The 25,346-nt window shown below is 43.4% G+C and overlaps 1 protein-coding gene across 7 annotated transcripts in view; it reads right to left on the bottom strand.

Moving 5' to 3' along the window:
- The window catches only part of LOC142590832 (serine/threonine-protein phosphatase 4 regulatory subunit 1-like), a 125,137-nt gene that overhangs the window by 56,862 nt on the left and 42,929 nt on the right, over window positions 1–25,346 (bottom strand). For all 7 annotated transcript variants that reach the window (XM_075703243.1, XM_075703237.1, XM_075703250.1 and 4 more), the window contains 7 exons: window positions 21,676–21,782; window positions 19,721–19,863; window positions 17,461–17,521; window positions 14,450–14,535; window positions 7,540–7,644; window positions 1,837–1,902; window positions 1,477–1,632 (listed from right to left, as the gene is read on the bottom strand). In XM_075703243.1, the coding sequence (XP_075559358.1) occupies window positions 1,477–1,632; window positions 1,837–1,902; window positions 7,540–7,644; window positions 14,450–14,535; window positions 17,461–17,521; window positions 19,721–19,863; window positions 21,676–21,782 (724 nt within the window). The remainder of the gene's footprint in view (window positions 1–1,476; window positions 1,633–1,836; window positions 1,903–7,539; window positions 7,645–14,449; window positions 14,536–17,460; window positions 17,522–19,720; window positions 19,864–21,675; window positions 21,783–25,346) is intronic.

Genomic DNA, 25,346 nt, shown 5'->3' with positions numbered 1-25,346 from the left:
GGGATTTCGAATTCCTCTAGGCTATTCTCTCTTCCACTATCGTCGTGGGTGCCACTAGTACTGTATAAATCTCTATAGAACTCCTCAGCCACTTGAACTATCTCATCCATATTAGTAACGATATTGCCGGCTTTGTCTCTTAACGCACACATCTGATTCTTGCCTATTCCTAGTTTCTTCTTCACTGTTTTTAGGCTTCCTCCGTTCCTGAGAGCCTGTTCAATTCTATCCATATTATAGTTCCCGATGTCCGCTGTCTTACGCTTGTTGATTAACTTAGAAAGCCTCAATACAGGCTAAATAAAGCCACTCTCAGTTGGAGCAGTTATAAAGGTTCAATTAAAACAGTGGCATACTATTTGCAGTAACATTATTGATCTTGTAAAAACTGATTGCTTAATGAATTTTTTACAATCAAATATATTCACATATAGTGACATCTGAATGACTAGTATAATGTCGGAATAAAACTTCACCTACTACTACTTTAAAATGTACCTATAGTATTGCAATAACAATTTATTTTCAGCAGTCGCTAGGGCTTATCACTTGCTTTTCTTGTACTAGAAGAAAGCTGGGTTTCACGAACTAATAAACACCTAATAAAAGGTGTATTAGAACACCATACATTGAATTTTTGAGTACAACGGCAGAGTTCATGGCGTTTGAGGAAAAATTTCCGCATACGTCAGACTTGCAAGGCCCTGACAAAGCATTTTCACGAATAAAGCAAGATGATGCCTAACAGCGAACTTTTTACTGCACATAGAACAAAAATACTCGTGAAGCCTTATTCACCCAAGCCATGACCAGCCACCAGAAGAAACGCAGCTTCAAATCACTAAGAGCATAATTGAATCAGGATGGCTTGACTTGATTTGCAGAACCCTTGCTGCCAGATATGGAAACAAAATCCATTAGGCTTAGCTGAAAGCAGAATTCAAGGATATTTAAGCCCTCAGTGAAACTTAGGGCCTTTAAATTTTCCATTACCATGTTTTTTCAGAGGTGACACCCCCATCATCAGGTTAAATGCTTTGATAATGGCAGTTTTACATTTAAGAGTTGTCAAACGTTTTAGGACTACAATGAACAATGCCTTTAAATGTTCGGCTATACTATGGGTCTTTATGCAGGTTTGAGCAGAGCTTTAAAAATATAGTGCCAAACATGACAGCACTCCTGCAATTAATCTGCACACTATAAGTGATACCACTATACATCCCACATTTTCACAGTCAGCAATCTTAAACAAGCACCTAAACCTAAGCAGACAAGCACTTTTTGCATTGAAACTTCTCCAGAACACTGACACCATAGCTAGAGATCGAGCCTAACACTACTTGCTCAGCAGCAGAGCATTGCAGCACCAAACGAAATGCAAGAACAAACTGCAAATTCTGGAATCTACATTTCATAACCAAGCATCAGTGGTCAGTTTTTAAAAACAACACCTGAACGTGAAAAATTACTGACCCATCGTGACTGGTCGTCCAGCAGGCTAAGAAAAAGTGGTGCCAGGCTATTACGACGTGTAGCCAGGGAGCAGACACAAGAGACCGGCATAAAAACCTCAGCACAGGCCTTGCGCACCCCCCAGACGCAGTCTTCACATAACATCTGAAACACATTCTGCCCACATGTGCAGGCAAAGGGAAAAGGTCAAATCTACACACAACGCTACAATATGCAATTAATGCACTGGACACCTATCTCACAAAATGCACAAATAGGCAATTCAAATACACGTCAAAAATATGTGGAACAAGTATGTAACAAATTTACTGTAACACTAACTAGACAAATCAGATGTTACAAAAGAAAAACACCACTCACAAGGTTGTCTTCTGTACACTCCTGGCCCACAATGCTGCAGAAGTCTCCGAAGTTCGCAGCGCACACCTGAAAGGCCAAGAACATAATTTAAGCATAAAAGAAAATTTATGTGTTCAGCCATCATATTCCTAGTTACAGAAGCAGACTTATGTTCCAGACCTCACGGTGACCATGTGTTAAAAACCAAAGAATATAAAAAAAACTTGTTCACCCAAAAATAAAATTCGGCTTAGAATAGCTTAAGAAAAATTTGTAATAATGCCCTGCCTCATACCAAGCCTGAAGGCGATCAAATTTGCTTGGATTTGCGCAAGAGTGACGCCTCCATACACAGTCGACAAGAGCGTCGCTGCATTGGCAATTTCCCTTGGTGGAGATCTCTGGCACTAGTTACGTGTCTGCAGGAGCTGCAATCAAGGCGGTTCAGCCAGCATGGGAATTATGGGAAGTACACAATTTGCCTAAACTTAATCCTTCCGGCTTCAAACGGTTTAGAGACTTTGTAAACTCGTCATTTTCAACAAAGTAATGCATAAATAATTAAACAAACATAAGAATTGTCCGACAGCAGGATCCAAACAAAGAACCTCTAGCACAGAAGCCAGACTATGCCACGGATACACGCTTCGACAAGCGGCATAGAACACCCTTATGAATTTTTTGCTGGCAAGCCAGTATGTCGAGACGCTTGGCAGATTTCAATTTGGCCATGTTGACAGGTCGAGCCGTTCCAATTATTACAGATTCTGCGCGTGTGTTCACAGAGTATTCTGCAGAGTGCTTTGAAATTTAGGACACTGAAGATAGATAAAGAATTATAAACAAAGCCACAAGAACGTTCGAGTCAACAAGCACGAAGATCAGACTAATCCATGTACTTCCCATCATTCCCATGGTGGCTGAATGATCGCAGAGCCAGAGTTCCCTCTAGTAATTATTGTATGAAGCTCTATGGCATGTGCTCTATTGATAGCATGCGCCTCCCAATCTTGGAGGCTATAGAGTTGGCCACTGGAAGACAAACCTGGCCAGGCAAGTGGAAAATCCAACATGGTGGCCTCCAAGATTGGGTCATGTGGCTCGGAAAGAGCGATTCAGTGCAGAAAATCGAACTTTGGGGCCTCAATGAGTCCGAAAAATCAGTCGCAAAAATGCATTAGTTCTATGGGAACCCTGACTGTGCACTGATGAAATCCGGAATATCCATCGTACGAATTTTTGGAGTCCGAAAAATCTACTACTGTACAGTGAAATATTTTGCACAAACTTCATCATATTCTTCAGATTAACGAAATCACCAACTTAATTCAGTACAGAGAATTTTAACACGAAATATTTCAGAAATAAAATCTGGAAGCTGTTTCATGTCTTGGTGGCACCTCGCACAGCTTCAATCCTACATGCCACTCTGGTTTTACAAACCTAACCCAAAATATATCTTAATGAAAAGGAAGGGGGTTAGCCGAGGGGCCCGATTTTTATTAATCATATAATAAGCCAACAAAGACACCAAAGACAACATAGGAGAAATCATTTGTACTTACCAAATAAATTAAAGAAATGATAAATTAATGGCAATAAAATGATGAAAAAACTTGTAGTGTCGCACGCGTACCGTGCTAATGCTAATGCGTATCGAGTTTGCAGCCTACAACCGCTGTGGGCATTGCATTTGCGCCTCCATTATTTGCGTGTCAGCATTATGCTAGACACCGCAAGTGCAAGCCATTTATTTTGTTTCCCGTAATCACGTTTTCCCCGCATCGCTCACAGATAACATCTTCCTATCTTACCTGGACCTTAACTCTGCGTTTCATCTGTCCAAAAAAGTGCAGTGCGGCATGACTGAGCCAAAGGCTGCCTAATCTACGTTTTGTCAGCACCTTGCTAAAGCGGCTTTCCCACACTGATAACAGCAGAGGTCGCAGGTGACACTAGACGAACATTGTCCTTCGATAATGACCATGGCTCACACGTTTTCACAGTGAATAGCTTTAGACTGCCTTGTTCGTAAAATATGAAACCACGAGACATTCTAGAGGCTCAGTCACGATGGCGGCACAGAAAAAGTGACAGTAAGTGTAATGCTGTTCACTATAAATGTTTTGACTTGGTCTAGCTGTTCACTACACGCGATGCATGTGGCTCATAGCTCGGTCCGAGCATTCGGTGCAGATTATTTACACATTCACAAGATTTCCTTGCCTAAAAGTTTTGGATGTTGCCTCCCTACAGAAGCTTCTGCCAGAGGTCGAGGATATTCAAAAGACCGACAGTGTCTGCCAGCACTGCTTTACATGCCCCAAAGAAATCCCGTCTTCAACTAGCGATACCTGCGATGAAGCAGACGAGAACATCCCTTCAAGAAGAAGCAATTGACGACTTGAACAGGTACATCCACCTTTCTTCTGTTTCACCATTGCTGCATTTGTGAATGGAATATGGTTGCTTCAAACGATCTAACAGAAAGAAGACGGGCCGAGATTGAAAGCGTCATGGTGACGAAGATATGCTGCGTACGGAAATGTCAGTACACCTGAATCATGTGACAAAATGTTGCGCACGCACTGGCTGGTTAAATATATTGAAGCAAGCGTACGAGGCTTCAGGGTGCTATCAAGAGCGCCTCCGTCTCTTAACCACCGTGCCACCAGAAGCGCAAAACAAATGCGTTCAAGAGGCAATTCCAGCTGTCACAATGTGCATGCCAAGAAAGGCCCGAAATCGGCACGAGAAGCATGGAATACAGAGAGATTTTTATATGTACACAACGCCAAGGTTAAAGCCCATCAGATGTACAAGCTGGACTAGACTACTTCACCAAGGACAAACGAATGCTCTCGGCAGAGCCCAAACAAGGACGTGTCATTCATCACAAATGGCCAGAGAGATGTCTCAAAGCCTTTTATGACCCGTTCTATCCGCGAGACACTGCGATGGTGAAAGCACCTAACTTCGAAAACGCCATCGAACTGCCAAAGTTTTACAGCCTGCGTCCAAAATGGGTGCTGCTTGCACCACAAGAGGTTTGTGTTTGCATTTATTGCACCAATGCCAACCTTTGTATCTCCACACTTGAAAACGTAAGAGGCATGGAAATCTCATTGGAAGGCATTGCATTGGAAAGCACCCCAACCATAGATTGCATGTTAAGTGAATGCGAGCACTGCTCATGGAGTGCCAACCACACTTTGGTCAGTCTGGGAATGGTCACCAAGGACAAGGTCACACTTGCGATTTGGGAAAGCGGCCACTTGATCAAGAAGACATCTCCAACCCTTTATGTGAAAGAGCTTAGCAAACAGGTGACCTAATGGATTTCTCACGAATACATACGCTGCACTCGGGCACTCGGCTATTCATGAGGCAAAGAAGTGCGAGCAGTGCGGAAGCATTGCTCTACCTTTCGATTTTGTGGAAAACTGGACTGTCTTCTGAAATGAAACAATCGTACAACTGGCACAAGAAACCAATCAGCATTTTCATTTGTGTTGCCATGACAAGCAACACAATGTTTTGCTGTGTGTTGCTTAAAGGGGCCCTCGTTTCAAAAACCCCATGCTCCTCACTCTTTTCTGTGTGCTTTATTTCGTCATAAAGCACACTCCAATACGCGGCTGCTATGGTCGCTGTGCTCTGCTACACCACGGCCGCTGCGAGGTGCCGCCACGAGTCCAGTGGCTAAGCGCACTGCGGCTCTCTGAGGACAGCCGGGTTTGGCTTACGTTTAGTGCGGCATAGGCACCACGCCAGGGTGACGTCTCCGCCGTAGCCTTCCCAGTACAAAGCATAGGAGGAGGAAGGGGAGCACAGCTGAGGCAGTGTTTGATTGCCGATAACTCCGCTTCTGCTAAACTTTTTGCGGAAAAGTGGTTCTGAAATAGCCTCCTATCTTCACTTCAAATGTCTTTCTCCACTTCGATAAAAAGTGGTTCAGGGCCCCTTTAAAGCTGTGTGTTGCTCACGCTTATATTGCTGTATGTAGCTGTATGTAGCTTATGACAACTGTGGGGATGTGCGACTCTCGCGCGTCCCCTGATGTCTTTCCCGCATAGCGCGTCTCCTGTAATCCCGCTTCGTGGCGTGGCCTGGCGCCCGCGGCGGTCAGAGTGGTTGAGGCGCAGTACGAGAGATGGCGTGAGTGTTGCGCTGCTACCGCCGCCGACAGGCAAGGCTACTTGGGCACCGGAAGACAAAGCGATCTCTCTTGGGTTCGCGACAGCAAGGAGTGCGGACGTGCCCTGCCGCGCGTGCGCCGACCCATGCTTCTGCGAGACCGTCTCCCGTGGCCTGCCTTCGAACGCGCCACCGTTCGCGTGACCGTACACGCGAACGACCAGGCGTTGGGATCCAGCATGGGGCGAACATATTCGCTCGCTATCCGGTCGCGGTGAGTCTGACTTCTAGATTTGTCGCGCGCCCATCAGCATGTTTTCTGGATAGCAACTCTGCTAGCAGGCATTGACCTATGAAAGGTGCAATCAATGCCCTTGTGATTGTTTGCACTACTGTGTTGTCGTTCCTTTTTCCCAAGAGCACGGAGGAGAACCCCACACAACAAAGCTGTCATAAGCGACGAAATGCATCACAACGCAGCACACACCTGCTACAACCTAGGTAGAGTGCACGAAGTGTGATGAAAAAGCACCCATCTACTGTCACGTAACATACAAAAGCGATGGTGCAGCGAGCCATTTGTAATATAGGTAGCAAATGTACGAGTTGTGCCACTCCAAGTACACGTCTGCGAGATGGATATTTTCTGCTACAGGGCGTGGGGAGAATGCGTACGACGGTGTGGGCGGACTCTAAGCACCCAGATTCCCTGCACAACCTTTAGATTGAAGCGCCATGTCCATTCAGTCAGCACATGAGATGATCCTCCAACCTAGCGATAACATCAAGAATGTGGCCCTGCTTCATGCGCCTGCTGCAGCCATCGAGGAGCATCGTCAGCAGAAGTCAGTGGAGTGGAAGTCAGTGTCGCGTGTGCCGGGAATTCAGTCACTGCATGTGTGGATGTGTGCCCACGATCAGTGAAGTGGACATACCTGTCCGTTGCAAGAACTGTCACTAGCCAGGTGACAGTGATTAAACCCTTTTTGAATACTAACTGCAAAGGACATGCAATAAATTTGAGCACCATAAGTAGTGTTGAGTGTTCTCTTATATCACTTTAACACAGCTCTCTTGCCACGAATCCAACTTAAGTGAAACGGCAATTATGCAATGCAAATAAGACCCTTGAAAACCCCAAAATAAATGTACCCTACGCTCAGAAGATTTGGTCCAGTGTGCGTGGTTCCCAGTGTTTTTATCGATGCACAATTTTTCAGATGATTCACTAATGTCCGCACATTTTCTCCAGATTCTTCTGCAACTTAGGTCGCTTCTTGCAACATGCAAGAACAAATTTCCCTCCCTCTGTAATGCAAAACTTATGCGACTGCTACATTCAAACAGAATGCAAGATACGGGAACCTAACAGAACAGCAATGAATCAAATGGGAAGATAATACATAAGTCAAAACTGCGAAAATAATGGAGCAGCCAGGAAAACTCAACAGCGAGGAACGCATCAAAGGGGTTACACTATTTTTTTTATCCCTCAACAGTGCCCCTCTCCTCCAGGAAAAAGATTTGTTAATCGTAAAATTTCTCTATTCATAGGACAACAATCAATATTCATAACACACCACTTGCCTTTCGTATGTGGAAGGAAGAGTCTTGACATAGGCTGACAAAACGTGGGAGAAACAATGCAGCAGTTGTTTCTTTTCCAATATAGGGTGCCATTTTTGTCATCAACTGGAAGTTAGAAACAAATGATGTCAAACAGGCACACTATTTTCCCTCTGACTGCCAAAAAAAAAAAAAGTAAATTTTGTACTATAACCAAAACATAATTTTAAAATATTGAGGCTACTAACAGCTACAGCTAAAGCTTATGAAGGAATTCTTGAGCAGCTTGATGAGCACTAGTAGAAACAAGCATGCCAACTGCTCATCAAAGCTGGCTGTGATATGAAACAGCAGTAACACATCACAACCACTTTGACGAACAAGTGCAGCAAGCAATAGTCCAAAGGCCATGGAGACCATGTAGTCTCAGATGGGCTTCCAGAAGAATTGTACTAGGCCAGGGTCATCAAAGGTGGCTGTGATATGATTCAAACAAATGACAAACCACAGCCAGTTTGATGCCCAGGCCAGAGCAGCATTCATGGATGACTGTAGTGGGATTCTGTAAAACACAACACAGAACACAACAAAATCCGAAAGAAGATGTTTTGAAAGAAGGACCACACGAAATGCAATTAATATAACCTCATACATGGCAGGAAGTCACTTTAGTACTATGGATATAGTAAAATTTAAGAATGCCTGAAGACATAACTTGAAGCAGCATAGAAAAAAAAGGACTAAGGGACTAAACTACTGAAAGTAAAATTAATGTAGAGCAAGACGATGCACCTGTAATATTGTGTCACAAACTGCCTATACAGTGAAAATTGGTAATTTATCAGTCAATTTGGTGCGCATTAGATAATTTGACATTCAACACAAACTGCATGCATTACAATGAATTCCACTTAAGGCAAAAGAACCCTTACACAACATATGCTGTGATAACTACACCATACATCCAATGGAGTATTTCAGAAGTACAATACCAAGCCTGACCAAAAAGAACAAAGCTGTCACTGCAAGCTTGACTTCACCTATTGTACTGGTGTATGCAATGCTGTGCAGCTGCAAACAAAGCCGCTGTATACTGTGCTTGCAAGCACAATAAATTTTTAGGTTACAGTAACCTAACTTGCACAAATTATGCCATCACCAGTTCTAAGCCAAACAAAACATTGTGCTCATAAAAATTAAGACCACACAAATTGACTGCCTTTGATATGAAGGTGGCAGAATATAGCCAAAGTCTACCCCGAGCCATCCTAGCCACTCGTATCACAGTGAATCCCAATGAAGATCCAGAGTGGTCGACGAACTGCACTGGAGCACTCCGCTACAGCGGAGAGCAACAGAACAAAATCTGCAATTGAAACACAGGCACTCCAGCCAGAGCAATTCGCAGGGGGCACTGGCACACGTACACTTCTAAAAGCAGCACTCCTCGTGTTTTTCGTTGGTTTGAAACACATGTACATTGCGTTTAGAAGTGTCGCATTTCTTTTTGGCCTCCTGAGCTCCAATAGAAGTCGCACCACTTGCAAGACTGCTTTTGTCTGCCATGATTGTGTCTGAAAGATCGGAGACTCAGCGAAGCCTGCGATAAGTTCGACGGCAACACATCGAACCAGCCTTAGGTGCCTTCAGACCTGTATTTCATTAACTGCAAAGGCTGTTAAAATGCAAACTTCCGAAAAGGAGCCGTTGTTACCTCTTAATCCACATACTGGCAAACGACGTCGACAACGAAACGCGCCATTTCCGTCTCTTGGATGGTGGCCGTAACATGTCAAAAGCATGCTTCACTACACTAGCTCTCAAAGCTTTTTCGTCACTTGAGTCCTAGCTGGTCGATTTGGAACTTGAGCTAGATGAACAATCGTTTTCCGCAAAGCGGTAAAAGCACAAGCTGAGGACGCGAACCATCACTCATTTCTTCCGAGACCACGATTCGCATTCACCGAGACGCGTGCATAGCAGTACGTTGGCTGTGGGTGGCCCGACTTCAAGTGACTTCCGGTCAACTGTCAGTTTTTGTGCAGTAGAGAAAGCTGCTCTGTCGAGTGGATCTAGTGGCGGAGCTGCTTCCAATCCGCCAATGAAAGATACAAAAGGCACTCTGAATCTGCCAATGGAATAGACTTGCTCGGCAAGCAGCAGAAAAAGTACTACCGGAAGCGTTCCAAATCTGCCATTGGAATTCAGCAACACAGCAACAGATCCTTCAGTCCCAAGTATCCAGAAATTGTCAGTGTCATGTGCCACAGGAGTTGCACTATGCATTATCTGCTGCTCTAGCCATTCACAAAGGCTGCACAATCATATTCCACTTGCAATAGAGTGCATATGAGAGGTCAGGAAGGTGCACTCTACAGCATGTGCTAACCCCTTAACGGAGTGAATGCAGACTATGCCAAACACTACTGACATTGGCAATAATATTGAGGTGCTGCAAAAAACTACTTACAACTCCAATCAGCTATGTGCTACAAAAAGCTTAGTATACTCCTCCTGGCAACTGGATTGAGACATTTGTATTTGCAGCCAGCATTTGTTGCTGCAGCTGGTTTGTGCAGCAGCTTCGTTACATGCTACCACCCAAGTTACTATGTCTGTGTAATCTCCCAAGAATGCCACCACCAACAATTCACTTTTGCAAGCCCTACAGGAACTCCCACATAATTGACAAGCTAAGCTACCTCAAACAGCTAAACATGAATAGCCATTAAGATGCTACTATGAAGTGGAAACTATTTGAAGTAACTAGGTGACAATGACTTATCACCCCAGTTAGACACTAGCTGGTGAAACCACATTCTAACAAAATCAACGAGACGTGCAGGTGGCCAAAAAATATGGTGGTGCACTTGCTTCCGCAAGTGGCTCTCATGAACTCCCCATTTGCTAGCTATAGTCAGTTGTACCAGTCACCTTAGCACCTGTTGCTGAATCCAAGCAGATTTGAGGGGCCCCGAACGGATGTTCACCCCCGTCAAAACCCCTCAACCCTAACACACTCACAGGGAATTTCATGCTATTAGCATGTCCTGGGGCACTGAACCGAAAGTTCTGACACTTCAACGATGCATCCAATCCATGAAACCAGAAACAGTTTATATGGCCTTCAAATGCTGGGGCAGCACTTTTACGTGCCAAAGCCACGATATGGTCTTGAGGCACGCTGTAGTGGGGGAGGTGGGGAGTGGGATTTTGATCAGCTGTGGTTCTTTAACGTGGATCTAAATCGAACAAGTTTTTGCATTTCACCCCTATCGAAACACAGTTGCTGTGGCCAAGATCAAACCAGTGACATTGAGCGTAGCAGCACAACACTACAGCCACTGAACTACTGCAGTGTATCTTGGGAGTAGCAATAACCAAATGAAATGACCCGAACTGCACCTGCTAAGGAGATATGCTCTACCACAGGAAACAAAGATGCAATAATATACAGGAAGCACACATTCGGCCAGCTACAGTTTCCTTTGTTAGTCACTCGAGGCATATCCGGACAATGAATAATGCAACAGCCAATGCATCCCATGTCATTGTCATATCGTGCCCGAAATTGCAATAAGATACACAGAAGAAATAAAATTTGTCCACGAACTATGAAATAAGGAGCAGCATGCACGCACAACAGTCCTGCTAAGCATTGGCAACCTTGCCAGACTTTCAGTATGCCAAAGCAAGCAGCACTGTTGTAGATTTGACGTCCCACTGTGAAAACACCCTCTTACATAATTTACATGGCTTAAAAAATTTGTGTGGCCGGTTTCCTGAAGTCTCGATGAAAACAAATTCATGCACAGCTCATCAAAGGTGGCTGTGATATGCTTAGCCATTAGAGACATTTCACAGCCCCTTTGACGGCTGCACAGAAAAGCATTGGTGTCTTCTGGCACTTTGTGGTGCAATCGCCGACGGCACCGCTGACACTGCATGTGCTATTTCCAACAAAGACAAGGTAGTGAGATGGCAATGCTATCGAACTCATCTCACTACCCATGTCTTTCAGGGAATCAACACTGCAACCCCCAAAGGCACGGGGGCTAAGCACTACAATGCTGGTTCTTGCTGCTTACTTAACATGAAGCTGGTGAGGAAAGCTAGAACAAGCTCACATTTCAATAGTTCCAGTACAGAAAACTGAAAAACTTGCATCTTCCATGCTGTACAAACTGCAGGTAACAGTGGCAGGTCATCAACGGATATGTTAACAGTACTCATGCATGCACAACCATAGGTAAAACATATCAGTCTAAATGTAACAAGAGAAACCAGAAAAAATTCTGGAAGTCACATACGAGTACAGTTGAAGCACTAAGGCTAAAACTTGCTGCTCAAAGTAGAGCAAAGTTCAAAAAGGGTACTTCAGCTATTTCCTCAGAACACAGAAGTGAACTCTATTCTAAGGAACTACTAATCAGCTCAGTGCATAATGCAAATGCCGGGAATAAGGCATAGAACTCTTATACCACACAAAACAAGAAGCTGCCATCCACTGTCAAAAGTATTAGAACGCAATGTTGCAAGTATCAAAACAATACCAGAATGCATGCAACTGACACACCGAACCCTTAACAAAAAGCATAAATTCTGAACAATGATCATGAGACCCAAAATTGTGTTCAGAAAATGTACTATGAGCTCTGACCACTGCTGCTTAGTAGAATGTAGGAGTTGTAGGAAAATATGGAAACAAATTCCCCACAGAAAATACTTTTCTAAACTTCAGTATTAATATGCGATTGCTAATAACATGAAATAATGTAATACTAATTATAAGGTGCAATAAGGTGTTAAGCCATATGCTGTTTGAGGATGCAATGGTGCTAGAAATTGCTTTTTAAAGGGCCACAAAAGAACAGCACCATATGCACTTATCGTAGACCATAAACCTATTAAGCATGTATTGTGTTCCTTCAGGAAAGTGGCTAACTTTAGATCAGCGGTGTCCGTCACCTAAACTCATCGTCCAGAATTCCCATATCTTTCCAAAACATGTCATCGAAATGTTTTGAGGTTTTCAATGCAGTGTGAGGTTTTCAATGCAGTGTGCAGCACCCCCTTAAATAGAAAATTTCAAAATTAGGTTTTGGTAACTCAAGGTAAGACTGCTACATAGTCCCCCCAATTTCCTTGGAAAACCAATGAAAATAAAACCTCAAATTTCCTTTTTCAACCTGGCACCCTGACCGCAGCGCCCTTTACGAAAGCATGAGTTCATGACTTTGCAAGCATTTTTGCATGTTCCCACTATGTGCAACTCACTAGAGTGAGTTGCTAGCTCCTTAAGAATGCAGTATAATCCTTAAGTACCTACCAGATGCTATAAAAAATTGGCGACGTCAAGAGGTGGTAATGCAACAACTACAATGCACTGTCATCTCCTTTTGCGAGTCCCTTTAGGCTTATTCAGTAAAACTTCAGTAAAAGTAAAGTAAAACGTAAAACGTGGACACCACCGCTTCGCTTTAGTTGGACGCTAGTGGCGTTCCTGCTATCTTGCGTCGCACATTTGCAGCGCTCCAATCTCGCCAAGCTCCGCAAGTTGAGCGAATTGAGTTGTCCGAATTAACGAGTTTTATTGCAATAAATAATATATGCACCTGCCGGGACCAGAGGTTGACTCCGAATCATCCGATCTCTTTAACAAATGTCAAATTAACAAGGTCTTACTGTACTAAGTCTCCACACACGGTAAATGGAGTTTTCTGTGTCAGGATAGTTTACCCATCCATGTTCACTTACTATTCTTTAACGTTCCTTAAGTACAATCGAACCTGGATAATTCGAACTCTGAGGGCCCTAAGAATGTTATAATTAAATGGAGTTTGAATTAAAGGCAGCCAATTCAATGAAGCTCATGGAATGTTAGGCAGCGCCTGTTCACTGAGGTAACACATCAGTGACATGTTCCAGGAATGTGACTTTGCGACAGCGCAGTGCACGCTGCCATGAAGCCATACAGCAAATTAAGCAAGTGCAGCAGCAACGGCGAGCAAACTGACCTTCATGCTGTCTCTCGCTTCAACGCAAACTAAACATCAAAAGCACAGCACATACGAAGATACAGCGGCCGCACCATAAGCGGCATCCGCCCAAGTTGAAACCCCTCTCTCCCCTCATGCACGCGAAAGAACATGGCGCGTTTCTTCCGCTCTGCCTTTGTCCTTCATGCGCACTATAATGAGCTGCAATTGCCAGCTTTTGTTCGTTGTCAGCCCATGTCAACATGGTAAAAATACGTTATATATGCGCGATTTTGAAAAAAAAATTACCGCCAATTTCGTCCACTGTAGCAGATAGTCCGTAGTAGCGCGGTCCGTTAAAAGCGAACTTCGTTGCATTAATAAAATAGGTAGATCTGACTAAGGCAGAAATATGGTCCGTTATATCCGAATGCATCTTGTATGCTGGTCCGTTGTAACGAGCGCAGATATATACTGCTGCAACTTTAAGTGCATTAGGAATGACTAGAAGAAAAATGCCAAGTACAATCAAGGGTACGTTTGGCTTATTCAAATGGAGATTTGCGAGGGCGTTCCCTCACACATAATAAAGACCGCAAACATTGTGAAGTGTTTCAGGGCCCCTCAATAAAGTACACAAGCAAAAACAATAATTTTATGTAGTTAAGACAAGTGAACCTAGATCACTGGCTTTATTAGTTACATCGCAAGTTATTGGCAAATAACATGCATTGGCAACACACAAAGCCCTTCAGCATATTTTCACCTACATTATTCTACAAACTATTAGTAATAACCTGCTGACAAAAAAATCTGCATCAATAAACTCCATTGAAGTATTTTTGCAGATGTGTGGTTTGGCTGGTCGGCTTCACCAGAAGCATTAGACATGCCGACAACAATTGTGCAATGCACTTGGAATTGTTCTCAAAAAATTAATATAAAATGCTTACTGTCACTGCTTCCATGCGATAGTCATCCATGTTTTCACTTTCGGTGAGATGCACAACCAGACTGCATATCTGTTCTTCTAGCTGCTCTGAGAAGATGAGCAGTGAAACCTCAGGTCAGTAAAATATACAGTGCAATGCATCAGGAAATCAATGCAGAAAAAAGATGCAGAACAGGTACAACAAAAATGCCACCACCTTGTCATGATGGTGCCTGTCCCGTCATGTATTCTTTGTTCACTGCATGTTGCACTTGACTTCCTTAAGTAAGACTTGCTATTTAACTAGCTCAAACAAAGCTTCTGCTTGGACAGTGCAATGCCTTTGCAAATAAGCGGCCTTATTTTTATCATTGGCTATAGTAAGGCGGTTAAGAAGTATGCTTTAAGCTTGTACTGCACACAACCTACAGGTATGAAAATGGTGTACCCTGGCTACATTCCACACTTTTGACAACTAGTGTAGCGTAACGTAATGGGGATATGTAGTTTAAAGGGAAGCTGAAGAGTGTCAAATTCAATAAGACGCTCATATACGGATGCGGGAACCTTATAAACCATGAAGGTAAAATTTTGGGGGGGATTTTTCACTTAGGAGTGACGCAATCGTCTGTTAAAATTGCGCTGTAGCTCCGCCCCCCGTCAAGCGCCGCGCGCTGCTGCTGACGCTGACAATGCGAGCGGAGACCAGAAACCGCGGCGTAGAGACGTCAACACTGGTGTTCCGCTCCTTTGCAGTGTCCGCGACCGTGCCTGACCGGGCTTATTTCTGCGTGTGTGCCATCCTAATCTGCTTCACTCGACCCTACATTCCTTTGTGTGTATATAGGAGTGGTAGTTGACGTGCGCAGCATCAATTGAACTTGTAGGCCGATCATGCCACTGTTCTGTGCAGCCTACGCTTGCCCGAACACCAGCGGCCGCGACGATGTTTCGATGTTCCATTAGTTCCTGCAAGACAAGAAGCTTTCAGCTAAGTGGGAGGCTGCTGTGAAGCGCAACAACTACAAGCGATCAAGAACAACAGTGTTGTGCTCTAACCACTTCCGTGACGATTACTACCGGAGTTTATCAATAATGCGTGCTTTGGGTTCTAAAAAAAAAAATTAGCACGCTGAACGGAAGGTGCATGTTTAACTCCCACCTTTGAAGCAGGTTTCATCACCAAGCGCCCAAATTTTCCATTCGGCTATTAGCACGTGTGTTGTGAAACAGCCTGCGTGCAGCTACCATAACGCAGTGCAAGCGTAAAGTTTGCATGTGTTGGAAAGCCTGCTCACGCCAGGACGCTGCGCTCCCCCTTCTCTCGCACACATAGAAAAACCGACCATCTCACGTAGCAGACGGAATTCGCCGGTTACGAGTAGCGTGCGGATGGCGCGCTGATGAAGGTTCTATACTACACGTGCTACAACAGCCGGTAAACTTTTCCCGCGTTTAAACCGTCTGTGTAGATTGCCAACAGCTTTGGGGCAGCGCACAAATGCCGAAGATCGCATCACCGCTTACGTTCTACGAGGAGGCATGCAGGAACATAACACTACAGTTGTTTGCCCAGAAACGTACTCACTGGAACGCTGAATGCAGCTTAGCAAAAAACAATCGCCAAAGAACATTTCTAACACAAGGAGATGCTAACACTTCGCCTTCGTTCACGTGGAAAGCAGTGCTTGCACCAGCATTTTTTGCTTCTTGGAGAGGCCGGCTCTTCGCACTCTGCTCGTACATGTAGGGAGTAAAGTATAAACCCCTTACAAGTGATCTTGCACGCGACAGCGCGACAAGCGAGGCGTTGTCTGTCGCGTTCACTCGTCGCCTGCAAGCCGAACTCCACGCGAGCGACGATGCCATTTCAATTTCGATGAGATTTTCGAATTCAGAGAGTTGAAAACCACGACGTACTGCTCTTCACTCATTTTTTCTGGAAAAGCTTTCAGCGTCCCTTTAACGCCGAACTCCTCAGAGAAATGCAAGCTCTCGAAATTTTCAATGACCATCTCAGCAAAATACCACCAAACTACCTTGAACCGTGCTTCGTGTGTAGCGGAAGCAGTCAGTCCGGACGAACACCATTGTTGACGTCATGAGGCGCCCCCGACCAATCGCAGGCAAAAACGAGGTGCGCGAGCTGGGCGTGTCTGCTGCTGCACTTTTCGTCTAAAGAAATTTGTTTGCGCTTTCTTTCGCTCAATTTCGATGCGATATTCGAATTCAGAGGGTTGAAAACCACGACGTACTGCTCTTCACTCATTTTTTCTGGAAAAGCTTTCAGCTTCCCTTTAAGGTGCTGCAAAGTTGATTACTAACGCCAAAGTTGATTACTAACGCAAAAACCAATTCTTTTTCTTTTAATGTAACAGCAGGACAGCATGTGTTAGTTTGAAAATTGGGCTTTTGTTCTGAAGAGATTCTGAAAGCAACACACCAGTGTGAACTTTCAAATACACAGCCTTCTCACATGTTGCATATGCCTGCCAGCCAGCAAGACACATGCAGTAGCCACTGTGTCCCTACTAAAGTACTATCCAGTTGGGTCCCATGGTCCCAATCTAGCCACGCTATTAAGAGCAAAATCTGGGAAAGAATAACTTTATATTTAGACTATAATGCAAGGTTCCGATCTCAGGCTGGCAATTTGAACTATATTCATTGCACATGCTCCAAAAACAATGCTAAATGCATAAAGACACTGCACTTCCATACTTGGTTCTGTTGCACAATAGGTGAACTAATGCTACAGCTTGCATTATCTGAAATCATGCAAAACTACAAATGGCACTATTGTGCAGTATTAGAAAATAAAGTGGCCGAATAGAGGAAACTCTGTTTGGAAAAATTTTTTTATCCTTGCACCTTTCCTCGCCAGTGGAGCTTTTGACTCTGGAAGTCATACAAGCCAATGGTTTGGAGAATGGCGGTCAAACTTCCTCTTACAGACCAAAAATACACAAGGTGCGAGTGCTGCTGGCAGCACTTGCAGCGAAGCAAAGTAATGCTGGGTATGGCAACACTTACTGCGATCTATCAATCCTCGTTCTAAAATGAACAACAGGGACACTTGTGTCCTTTTTCTGACCTGGAACAGGAACAAGCCAACATAAAGTCAACGGGCAAACCTAAAGAAAAATTAGAGAGGGACGCTAAAAAGCAATATTAAATCAATTTAGACTGGTAAAAAGGAAAGACAACTAGCAAAGAATAAAGGCAGTTTCCATTTTCGAATTCCTTGACCAAACTGCAGCACCATGTCACGGCAATATCATGAACGCTAAAACAATTATGAAATATTGGCTGCTTCCATTAAGAAAACAGTCTTATTTCAGTTCTAAGCAAATAAGGTGGAAATCCACCAAGTTCGCTGAACTTTCTGAAAGGAAAAAAATTGCTGCCCACTCAAAGTTGCATGAAGCTGCACAACTAGTAACCAAAGCAGTAACTCCACCAAACAAGCCTAACCGGCTAGCAGATCACAACAGGAGATTAATGACAACATTGAAGTATGATCTGCTAGACTACTGGTTAGTAGCTTAATTAGTAGAGCAACTGCCCCAGTAGGCAGTGGTGCCAGGTTCGGTACATATTGGATGTGTATAAACATTACTTTAGTGAAGGCAGAGATGATTAACTTGACGTGAACCATTCAAAGGAGCTGTGCAAGGTCAGAGAAACCGGAACTGCTGCCAAGCTCACGCAGACTACATTGCATACGAATAGACATTCAAAGAAGCTCCGCCCCCGTAGCGTTAGCTTCATAGCCACGAGAAGTTGACAGCAAGTATACAACCACAGTGTAATTACAGTGGCTGAACTGGGCGATAAGCAACTGGAAAGAACAGCTTTGACTAAGGAGTCTGCAGACTCTCCGCATGCCTATACTGCAAAGCTGTGTCCGCCCCATGCGAGCAGCGCTTTCTGCTAGAGAGGGTGGTTTCACTTCATACCGACGATCAAGTTCGACTGTGCCCTGCAGCTTTCAAGAATCCAGTCACTTGACATTGTGCGTAACAGTGCTATCACCATATAAGTCCCATTAGAGTAATATTCCGTTCACCTGTGGGCATATCAGTCTTTCCCGGCCATTTGTGCATTTCATTAGGCTTTTCACACTTCATAGTTTTAATTGTCCCTTGACATGCTATCTTCGAGAGTGCCCTTTTCCTCACAGATGCTGACAACTGAATGTGCAAAGCCAAAACGCATAAGTAAGCAATATGTATTTTTTTTATTTACTGCATACTTTTTTATTTGTACATTTCCTAGTACCCTGCCTTTCAGGAAATACATCATACATTGTTCGTCGGCACTTGTACTGCTGTTTGTGCGTGCTGCACAATCCATTATGGAGAAGCCGCCGCTGGCGGTGGGAGATGCATACAAACAGGCACGCAAGGGACGCTGGGTAGCTGTACATCCAGTTGCAGTGTACATGAGCGCCTCCTTGCTAAGGTGGTAGGCAGGGATTGTGTTCAAATTGCACATTTGGAGGCGTCGCTCTGCACTGTAGCCAGTCACACAGACCGACATTGGAATTTGACAGTAGTCTGGTAGCAAAGATTTTAAATCTAGTCCTGGCTGCTCATTGCATTGAAACACAACAAACACATAGCTCCAAAATGAGGTACTGACAATTAATTTTTTGAAGAATCGGAACTGTCAAACCCTTGTAACTAGTGTTGTGCCAGTATTGCTTAAAGAACCAAAGAATCACCAATTCAATCCTTTATATTGCACATTTTAAAATGCGTGCCAATTGTTGGGCTTGTTTACAAGTTCTCTCTACATTACAAGAATCTTCAAGGAGTGACCACAAGCCATTGTCGCATGCGCTGGTCAGCCCAGTCCAGTAATTGCAAGCCACACAATGACTATTGCAGAAATCTCGATGCACATTGTATAAACCATTCTTTCCTCTTTCACTATGCTCCTCCACGTTCCACACAGATTAATCTTAGTCCCCTGTTGTCCTCTGAACTTGAGGCTGACACCTACTATAGAAGATTGGCTGTCACTTCTTTATGAACACGCAGCACCCTACTCTCCCACCTCTCTAAAGCTGTACACACAACTATCAAGAGGCAGCTTCAACTACTGCACCAACCCATGCATAGTGATACCACGTGACCAACCCCTCCTTTTCGCGAAGTACATAGATGGCTTGTCAATTGTCGCTATGCTGAATTAATGTTACTTTATGCTTTCCTTTATTTAGGTCCAGTCACTGACAGCACATTTGGGAATCGCAGCAAGTACTACACAAAGGAGAGCTCATAATTACCTGGTTGGCAACATCTGTAAGGTATTGCACCAAGATTGAAACCACATGCTCTTTAACAACATTTTCCAGCAGTCCACCTTCACTGGCACAAAAACTGGCAATGTTGGGAAGCTGTTCCACCAGTTCTGTCCGTACACTTGGTTCTGAAACATGAAATCGAAGTTCCTCACTAATACAGCAACTAACCAGTACCCCTTGTACATAACATTAGGCACATGAATGCAAGGCAAGGAGATATATAGACAACACATTTGCAGAACCAGTGATCATTACTGAACTCAACACCTGCACAACCAGATACTCAAAACTAGACAGCAGTTATATTTAAATACATATTTCAATAGCAACTGGTAAGAATGTCTTTAAACCAGTGCACATATTCTAACAGTCGTATGTTATTACATTTGCTGCCACTACTGCAACTTAGTGAAAAACTCGGATGTTGAAATTTGACCCACTTGTTTCTGCCTGCTTATTCCTTAAGTTTGGTCGAGACATGAGAGAATTATGAAAAGATTACCATTCTCATTGGTTAGAACCAGATGTGAAGTGACAAGACCCAAACCAACAGAGCAAGACAACACCACAGCGCAACCTCCAGCCAATGGTACCATCAGCCTTGTTGAAAACAAAATGCAAAAAACTAGGTTTTAGTGGTTTTCCTTCGAAGCCACACCTGTGCTTAAAGGGACACTACAAGAAGTGAAAAAGAGCATCTCTACTTATTTGGTCAGGAAATGTTGGTTATAGAGGACAGAACGAAGGACAAGGACCACTTTTTCTCCATTTCAAACAGTGATGGTTCACATTTCAAATTGTTCCTGTGCATTTGGGCCATTTTTGCATAAAGGTGATCAAACCTTTTACCTTGAGTCCGGTTCCTTTAAACTGCAAATGCGATCGTTGCTTAATCATGAACAATTAAACATTGCCAGCAAACACTCAATAACTGACATCACGGGGGGGGGGGGGGGGGGTCTTTTTTTCTCATCTTCCTGGCTTACCAAGCAAGTTCATTGTTCAGTGCCTCCAAGGAGCAGGAACCAATTTAGTCCTGCCAAAACTGTGCATGCATGTTTCCTTGCCAAATAGGCTGCAGCTAAGCAGATTTGCTACTTCTCTACGTGTTCATGCTTACTGCTCCAGAGCTGCCATGAAGCATTGCTACCTGCTATTTATATTTTATCCAGCATCAGAACAAGACAAAGCACAGCATCAGTCTGAAACACTTAGAACATGAATTAGCAGTTACTTTGGTATTTTATTAACTAGCATCCGTGATTTTTGTGTAGTTCATAATTCACGACTGCACAGCTGCAGAGGAAATAATGGCGTCTGAACTGTATATTTCAGAACTCAAGTTTGAGAATTCTACAATGCCAATTATTTACAACTTAAATGATTAGCAAAACTATGATCCTTTACATTGTAAAGCAGCATGCTGCTCATCTTTCTTTACTAGTTGAATACCCAGATCAAGCCAGCCCCTGATCACACCATAATCACCCATGAAACATTTCAAGGGAACTGTAGCGTGCTCAGAAACCCAAAGAATCGCCTCAGCAAAGCGACTATAGCCTGAAAAACCGGAACTTTGTTCTTGGTCGCATTGCTTGTGACACTGCGTGCACGCATGCGTGGAACAGTCTGAAAAATTTATTCAGACTAGGTGCAGCATCCAAAATGTCAGTCACTGTTATACATCAGCTTTATAGAGAAAGTGACAACGCCATGGAGAATCCCAAATAATCAAGCAGGTCAGAAAAACCCAGAGTCTGAAAAAAATCGGCCGGCAACAGTATGGGCAACTAGCCTCCCGATTACATCAGTTGAAAGTATATTTTGCAGTCATTAACATAGCTAAACAAAAATTATTTCATCATGCATGATGTGTTAAAGAGTAAACAAGCTTGAGGAAAACCTAAACTCATTCAATGCTTCGAAATTTGGCTTACCACAGTCCATAGAGATGGAGGAAAGGGCTGACAGCACTGCACTGACAGCATCTTGAGAATCAAGGGAAACACGCAAGGTGTCCACAATATTCCGGGCCACAAGCTGTCTGCATAGGGAACAATAGCAATGGTAAGTCTTAAGCTGGACACAAGACTTCATACTTACAATGGCACATACCCTGCTCAAATTTTTTCACCAATAATACAAGTAAAACTTTTTTTTGCACCATGGCACATCAGTTTTGCAAGAACTGACCATGACGCTTTTGATGGAACCTCACAATAAATAGCACCTCGAGTATAAGATACATGAGAATTTGAAAACAATTACCATTTCAAATAGAAAAAAATATTGTAGACTAGATAAATCTGTTTCAAATTTCTCGCTATTACTTGTATCTCTTTAATTCTGTTTAATAGAATCACCTTTGGTCTTGATTGAATTCAGCTTCTTAAACAGCTGTATGCTTGGATCAGATAATGCTTGTTTAGGTTGGCCAGTGCTTCCACAATAGCACCCTTTGGCAAGTTTTCAGTGTGGCTATTAATATCTCAGTGAAGTCCACAGAAACAGAAACACACCAATGCAGCAGGTTGAAATATTGGGAACTGGGATGACGCATTGAGGGCGACATCACCGCGAAAATTCAGACCTAGTGCTAACGTACCTAGTGCTAATGTTAATTGCCGATATTCTCATGCACAGAAAGCCAGAATTTGCCACATAAAATCTGTGTGGCAGTGGTTATCAATCGCTCTCCAGGCTTTTCACTAGAAATGGCCACCACATGCTGAAGAAACTGTCTGAATGGCACTTGACAACTGGCAATTTCTCGCAAATTAAGAGTTCGTTATTTATAGCCAGCAGTTATCTTGTCACTCCAAAAACAAAATTTTGCCACATTCAATGATACGGCAATTTCCAAATGGCTATGGCCGGCATAAAAGCCAACCGGAAAATGCATGCACTTTCATATCCTGTATCCCACCTCAAGCTGCTTTGTGCTTAAGCCAAGTGCCTGGAGAGATAATGCTTACGGGGATTCAAGCCAGATACTGAAATATCTTCAACACCTTTAAGACGAATTTGGCACAAAACCCTAACACAAAGACAATATGGAATAAGAGCAATATGGAATAAGCATTCAGTTGAGGTTCCTTCTATGTACTACATCATCACTTTGTACCTTCACATGAAGATTGCAAGACAAATGTAGTTCCCAAGACAGTCACATTTTCACTTATGGTAATATACATCACATTGCTACATCAGTATTCTATGCTAAGCCATTAAGTCAAAGTAAATTATTTGTAAATGGCAACAAACAGTTTATCAGTCAGGAAGCTTATGCTGCATTGCTACAAAACAGCAAAAGAAAGCTGTTATAACAAATACAGATAACATAATCGGTTTTATTCGCTGTTTATTAAATACCTTGTCTGCAACAGAACTGCTTCTTTAAAACCTTTCACCACAACACAGAGCCACCACAATTCCCATATTATATACAAGCAATAAGTGCACATACACATTCCCACAAAAACGAACACGAGATCCGATAGTTATAATTTTCCTGACTTATCGTTATACATTAGCCATGAGCTATGAGAAAGGATGTATGGGAACTTTCTGGCACTGACAAAACTGCTGGAAATACGCTCCACCAGGAGCATGTGTGCTTCTAAGGCAACGCAATCAAAAATTTCACTGTTGAAAGGCAAAACTTCAGCCTTCATCTTGACATCACGAAACCACACATACACAACTGACTGGTGCATAGGCAAAGTATTGGTTTGTCATCAACACTAGTACTATCACAAGTCCTACTCGATATTAGTTTCTACGTTGTACATTTAATTAACCCCATACAGGAATGAAAACATCTTCCAGCTGAATATGCATGCATGCTAGGAACAATGGAACCTTATAAACCTAGAGACATGAGGTGCAATACAGAGGGAGAAAAATGCAGCTGTGAGCGAGACTAAAGCAAACGGAAAGGCCAGAAAACAAGGTGCAACACCAGAACCTAGCTGATGTTAGAAAAATTAACTGAAGAGAAAGCACTAATGCCCATCGTGAAACACTGGTACATAAGTGTTAGGAAGTTGGGCAGACTTCTTGATGGATGCATGATGAACTAGGAGTATTATTTAAAATATAAACAATTTTAAACATATTTGGACTAACATATTGACTAGTAAAATTGCAGGAGAACCAATATATCCCTGACATCCTGCTTCCAGCAGCCAAATTGCATGTGCGCAGCTCTCTCAAACGACGACTAGCTGACGGCACAAACTAACTTCAGCTACGCGCTCTGCGATTTGGGGCTCATTCGATGCCAATAGAATGTATTACCTCTGCTGTTTGATCATTACTGAAGTAAAGACCGGAAAGGCTCTCCAGGAGCATATAAGAAGGTCCCACAAATTAAATATGGCAGTACAGCAATAGTACTGTACATCAGCTACCGCAGAGCAAAACAGGCAACAACCTCCGCCAAATACAGAAGCAGGTCACCCAGTGGTAAATACACGGTGTTTCAGGGAACACTCAAAAATTCTTACGCCGCTGCCTATGGCAGATACCGAATTCTTGTTCAAGAGGTGGTATACTCGAAGCAGCGGACAGACACTACTTGCACAAAAAAGTGAAATTTTGTGCTTGAATGCATAAAACGACATTTAGTGAAGAAAGTAACTGGAGAATTGCTCGCTGGGCACTCTTTCCGTCTACTTTGTTTTCCTGTGTGTCCTTTCATATGCGCAACTCTTCCTAACATTGTACTGGAACGCCAATCCATTTTTCCACAAGTTCAGGAATTATTATCTCGTAACTGGTGTCATCCTGACAATTTGTTCTAAGTGGATCTGCCTTGCAAACCCGCAGCTAGAATGTGAACTGCAATGTGGGCTGGGCCATAAGGTAATTAGTTAAAAACTTCATTACCGATTTTTTCATTATGCAGTTCATTATGCATTTCAATTTTTTGTGCAAGTAATGTTCACCTTTTCGAGTAGACCAGTTCATAACTGGAATTGTGCTACCTGCCACAGGCAAACTTTAAAAAATTTTGAGTGTTTGCTGAAACACCCGGTATTGTTCTGTAAGCACATCCAGTGTTGGAACAACCATTTCACCTTTCAGCACAGGTCCTGGCACAGGGAAAAGGTCTATTTGGCACAGGACCCAACACACGTGTGCTTACCATATACCATGCAAATTTTATATGACATGGTCTATGCTATGAAGACTGGTTCACACAAGGCTTACCCTGCAAGCGTGATCAGGAAAGGATAAACAGACCTCCACAATGCAACGCAAAGAGTGTTACGGCCAGGTTCATCGATACGGCGCAGAGAAGGCACCACAGACAGATCGTGAACAAACGCATGTTTATTAACCCAGGATGCAACACAGTGCGACAGTCATGGCTTGTGCGGAAAGGCTCACTGCAAGACCGACAGAGTACGCATGCCTGCACTAAACATGACAGCATGCAATATACTAATGTCATGCCATGCATATTAGGGAGTACTCGAATAGGGGCCACAAAGGCTTTGCAGCCGGGGAAAAAAATAAATGGTAAGTGCCACTATGCATGTGCCAGAAGCAAATAGGGTTTTGCGTTTATGTCAGCGACACTATTTCACCAGAATAGCGCAGC

The sequence above is a fragment of the Dermacentor variabilis genome, chromosome 1 (genome assembly GCF_050947875.1).
Source record: "Dermacentor variabilis isolate Ectoservices chromosome 1, ASM5094787v1, whole genome shotgun sequence".
In the NCBI taxonomy this organism is placed as follows: domain Eukaryota; kingdom Metazoa; phylum Arthropoda; class Arachnida; order Ixodida; family Ixodidae; genus Dermacentor; species Dermacentor variabilis.
This window is presented reverse-complemented; position numbering and strand designations above follow the sequence as displayed.